The sequence below is a fragment of the Pyrus communis genome, chromosome 4, assembly GCF_963583255.1.
Source record: "Pyrus communis chromosome 4, drPyrComm1.1, whole genome shotgun sequence".
Classification (NCBI taxonomy): Eukaryota; Viridiplantae; Streptophyta; class Magnoliopsida; order Rosales; family Rosaceae; genus Pyrus; species Pyrus communis.
The window spans coordinates 14,576,980-14,582,319 of record NC_084806.1 but is presented as its reverse complement, the minus strand read 5'-3'; the positions used below and the strand labels follow the sequence as shown (position 1 = coordinate 14,582,319).

At 34.9% G+C, this 5,340-nt stretch overlaps 1 protein-coding gene across 1 annotated transcript; it reads left to right on the top strand.

Moving 5' to 3' along the window:
* Nucleotides 1-3,157: 3,157 nt before the first annotated feature.
* On the top strand, nt 3,158-4,373 carry LOC137733040 (RING-H2 finger protein ATL16-like). The gene has a single exon (XM_068472268.1). It carries the CDS (start codon nt 3,214-3,216, stop codon nt 4,288-4,290), a length of 1,077 nt encoding a protein of 358 aa, XP_068328369.1. The 5' UTR covers nt 3,158-3,213; the 3' UTR covers nt 4,291-4,373.
* The last annotated feature ends 967 nt before the right edge of the window (nt 4,374-5,340 follow it).

The window sequence follows — 5,340 nt, the reverse complement described above, 5'->3', positions numbered from 1 at the left end:
TATATGAGAAACACTCACACACACATGCACATATATATAGTACTTGTAAATTCTGGTATAATTCACACCAACAAATAAATGGGCTAATTTATGCCTACTCTTCTCTTTACCAACTTTTGCTGATTCTTTCGTTTCTTCTTTCAATTTTTTTTATTACCTCGGCTTACAGGTGTGCCTTACCTTTTTTATTTGTAGTTTTCTGCTGATATTATGTTACGTACATTCATACTTTCGTTAGGTTTTGTGAAAATCCTTTGAAAAACCATGCAACCCCTAAGACGTGGTATTCGTCCTAAGTGAAATTACAATTATCAATCACAAGAAGCAATACTCAATCCCCCGGTGGTATTCTGACCGAATTGCATCCAATTAATTATCTAAACATCCTAATGGTAGCTAAGCACTAAGATATAGAGACAGTTTAAACACAGTGATTAATAATTCAAAGTATGCATGCATAATATCATAAGCAATTAAATAAAGACTACATATTCATGCTAAGACTCAAGGCATTACCCTAGCAAACAGAAATTAGTTACGAACAACCATAAAACAAAATTTTTTTTATTGAAATAGAAAAAGGATTGAAAACAACTTGAAATACAAATGGTCAAAATACAAATCGTCGAAGCCTAGCTAAGTTCTCCAAAGTGATGCCCCCTTCCATAACCTAATGGCTAAATAGCCTTATTTTTACTACTAGAAAATAAAACTAGGAAACATAATAGAATAATATAACTAGAAAATAAAAGGTTTCCTATTTAAACTGAGGTTCGGATTTCTCAGAAAATAAGACTTTTGACCAACCAAATCAACTCCGATTTGGTCCCAAAATGTCTCTTTCTAAAGCTTGAAACGTCCCTATGAATCCTCAAAAGGAATCTTCCTCAAAATATGTCATCTTGACCTCCAAAATACCTAAAACGTCCAGAAACGTCAATCTAGGAAAGCTGTGTTGGACCTTCTTTTCTTCACCACAGTCAAACAGCTTGGTAGAAAAATCTGGAATTTTGACACAATCATCTTGAAAGACTCACGAACATCCTCCAATTTGAATCACTCCAAAATTCATCCGTTTGATCACATTTTGCTTAAGAGGAAATCAAATGTTGTACATTGAAAAAACATAATAGAGTATCAAAATTCTATCAAAATAACCAATAAATTAATACTAAGATTAGGGTAAAATATATAGTATAATATGAACTCATCAACCGTCATCCAGCTCACTTAACCAGGAAATATTACATGCTTCCTGGCCACAGCTGATTAAATAAAGAGATAGACTTTTAGATTTTAGCTCGTAGCTTTTGGCTTTTAGATTTCTATTTAAAACATTAGGTGATGATCGTGATCCTGATAAGAACAAAAAGATGGTCTTATTCAGAAAATTTGAAGAACAAGTTTGGGAAGTTTTTCTTCGGCAAAGGCCTCAACCTTTGGCTACGAAGAGGCACTTTTGGATGAAAAAAAATACATAACTACTATTCTACCTAAATGATAAAATCTTTGTCATGCAAGTATGGGGAGGTGTCGGTTCTTTTTTTTTTTTTTTTTTTTTTTTTTTTCCTTCGTCTGTTCTTGGTATGGACTCTGTGGATTTAACTTCTCCATGAAAAATAGCTTTATAATTGGGACCTACTGGATTTATACCTAATAGTGTAGGCTACTATACTACTTTTGGTACATAGATTTTGAAATTGGTATAGCGGGTCGAACACTACTGTACAATGTGGATGCAAAACTTAGACACGCATGGGACATTGGAATCTACCTACTTTGGATTAATCAAATTCAATGGTGGGTGGGTTACATGTGGGTGTGAGACTTTCTGTTCTATGATTGATTATGATTGTGAATGGACGACCATGTTGAAAGTCAAGGTTCTTTTCTTATCTTGTTTAAAAATATCATTACTAATCCACACGGTGGAGAAAATTTTTATGGGCACCACTTGGTTCCTTTTACAAATCACCATCAGATACAGAAGTAAAAATAACTGATGGAAATTACAAAAAAAAAAAAAAAAAAACAATTTTTAATATACATATTTAGACCTGTGATTTGTAATCGATAAGAACTAGTTCATAACATATGGATTCGAGTATTTTTTATTTTAAATTATAATATGTGATGTGTCTATCAAACTGTCACATAATATTATTATTTCACGTGTTATAATATATACTACAAAAAAAAAAAAACTAATTATACACGTATAATAAATAAATAACACATAGGACAGCGTGACTATCACTGAAAAATGTCTAACCTTCGAAGTTTCAAAGCCAATTAAGTAGAAGGAAGTGCATGATCCTCTCATTATTGACTTGTTTGGTGCTAAATGTACTTTAAGATTAATGGGTTTATCTTAATAAATTTTGGGTTGGTCGGAAACCAAGCAAATAATAATTCTTGCATATATAAAATGCACAGCCATGATGAAGAGCTGTCCATTTCTCAACAACCTAACGAGTAATGCTAGTTAGATTAAATTTGTAAACTAAATTTATAAATTAAATAATGTGTCACTGATAAAAAAAAAAAAAAACACGTTAATCAACACTCAAGTAATAGTTCAATCATCAACTTTCATGTCATTTAGTTTATAAAATTTTGTTACTCATTTAATCTTCCTAGCATTACTCTTTGATATATAACATTGTATATCTATACCATACGTATCTGTAACATAAATTTTAAAATAATAACGTACATATATCGAGACACTTAAGCCATTTTTCTAGCCAAACTTCTCGTGGGAAGGTAAGAGAAACTCCCCAACTACGCGTAGGTACTCACAGTCCGAGTCCTCTCAACTCCGAGTCTCCCCAACCTTAAAAAGAAAAAGTTGGGCGGAGAGCACATTTTCATTGAATTGCAGGTTACTTCCATGTCCCTCATCATTTATTTCCACCTGGTTTTCCTCTTTTTCTCTCATCTCATTACTTCTAGCTCATTCTTCCATTTTACTTTAAACCCACCTTTCTTCCAACCTTCATCAACTCAAAAACTGAAAAAAATATATGGGTTTTCTAGATCTTTGGAAATCTCACTTCTTGTGAGTTTCATGTTTTTTTTTTTTTTTTTTTTTTTCTTTTATTGGAGGAGTGGTTTTGAACTCGGGACATCAGGTGCGAGGGTGAAATTTTAAGTTTCAAGGTTTAAGAGAAAACCCCATTTATTTTATTGTTCATACCCTCATTTTTTTTCATGGATCTTGGAAGCAAAAGCTATTTGATCCATGTGTCACAAGCTCTTCCTCCATCAACAACTCCAGGAAGCTCCATTTTTGGAACTCCGATTCACCATTCCGACACAAGCTTCCCCATTATAGCAGTTGCCGGAATAGGAATTGCAGCCACAGCTTTCTTGCTCGTCAGCTACTACATCTTTGTTATCAAATGCTGCCTCAACTGGCACCGTGTCGACATCCTCAGGCGATTCTCATTGTCGCGCAATAGGCGGGACGAAGACCAGCTCATGGTCTACTCCCCCCGTGTAGAGACCCGGGGGCTCGACGAAGCAGTGATCAGATCAATCCCATTGTTGCAATTCAAGAAAGATGGAAATTACATAGGATTGGGAGAGGGAAGCTTTTGCGAGTGTGCGGTTTGCTTGAATGAGTTTCAAGAAGACGAGAAGCTTCGAATCATACCGAATTGCAGCCATGTTTTCCACATTGATTGTATTGATGTTTGGCTTCAAAGCAATGCCAATTGCCCACTTTGTAGAACAAGCATTTCAACCACACCCAGATTTCCTTTTGATCGAACTGTCGCTCCAAGCTCTTCGCCCCAAGATCCAAGTCCTTACGCAGGTAGCCTCAGTGGAGGCGATGAAGACTACGTGGTTATTGAATTGAGCAACGACAACACGATGGATCAAGCAATGCTTGGAAGACAAGGAAGATCGAATTCCGGGGAGTTATCACTATCAGTAAGATCTGTTAGTCATTCACCTAGGAAATTGGAACACAGAGTTTTGCCCAAGAAATTTGAGAGAAAATTTCACAACATGATTACAAGCATGGGGGATGAATGCATTGATATCAGAGGGAAAGATGATCAGTTTTCAATCCAACCAATAAGGAGGTCTTTCTCAATGGACTCATCAGCTGATAGGCAGCTTTATTTGGCAGTTCAAGCAGCAATGCAGCAGCAAAGGCAAATCAGTGAGGTCAGTCCCAGTGAAGGTTGCAGTAGTGGTAGGGTTAGAAGATCTTTCTTTTCTTTTGGTAATGGTAGGGGATCTAGAAATGCAATTCTGCCTGTTTATTTGGAGCCATAAGACAAATTTTTTGTTTGGACTTCTGCAAGTTTTTAGTGTTTTTGTGAGATAGAAATTTTAGATGTACTATTGGGAGGTTACATGATTTCTTAATGTTACATAGCCACATTCAATTGAAATTTGAAAGCATGGCTTTACTTTACATTCTTTTTCCTTTTTTGTCCCATTGGGGCTTTTTCATATTAATAATACTACGTTAGTTAAAAATTTCACGGCAACATTTCGAAGAGATGCAAAAAAAATTCCCCCTGATCAAAGTGTTGCGGATGACTTAGAAGACATTATTATTGGCATCATTGCTAAATCACCACTTTATATTTTCTAATTTTTTCAAAAGACCTTTTCCCACCTAATTGAATTGAATAATTGGGAGGCTCATTGTTGTTAATAGAGATAGACAGACCAACCTCAAGAATAAAATTATTTTAGTGGAAAGAAAGAGGAATTTAGGATGGGGGAGGCCCCCTTTGTGTAGACCAACAAGCAGAATCCAAAGATTACAAAGCGTGTGAAAAGGGGGAAGGTCCCTTCCATTGATTAAGTTGGCAGAGATACATGGGTCCTCTTTATTCAAATTGCAAACAATCATAAGATGAAGTGCCTTCCTGTGTGATGACCAATAATGCTAATGCTGGTACAAGGAAGCTATATGCTTTGTTATTATCTTATGTGTATGGTTGGTGTGAGGTTCTTTCCCTGATCATGTCTACAATTTTCCAGTCTGGAAGATTAACCTACTTACCTATAATCTCAATCATGCACATAGGGTGTTAATATAATTAGGTAGTAAAGTCTACTCTTTTTTTTTTTTTTTTTTTTTCTCTAGCCACTGGATTAAATAAATGAAAGGAAAATTAATGAACAAGAGTTCTTACACATTAATTTAGTCTTGGATAAGAATCAACAATGCACTAGAACGCCCTTGTTGACGATCCACATTCATGTTTAGTAATGTCTATTGTTTTAGTTTTATTTATCTGATAATCAACAATAATAAAAGATATTTGAAAAGTTAAAAATAGTGTAAAAATCAATCCATTTTTTAGTCTG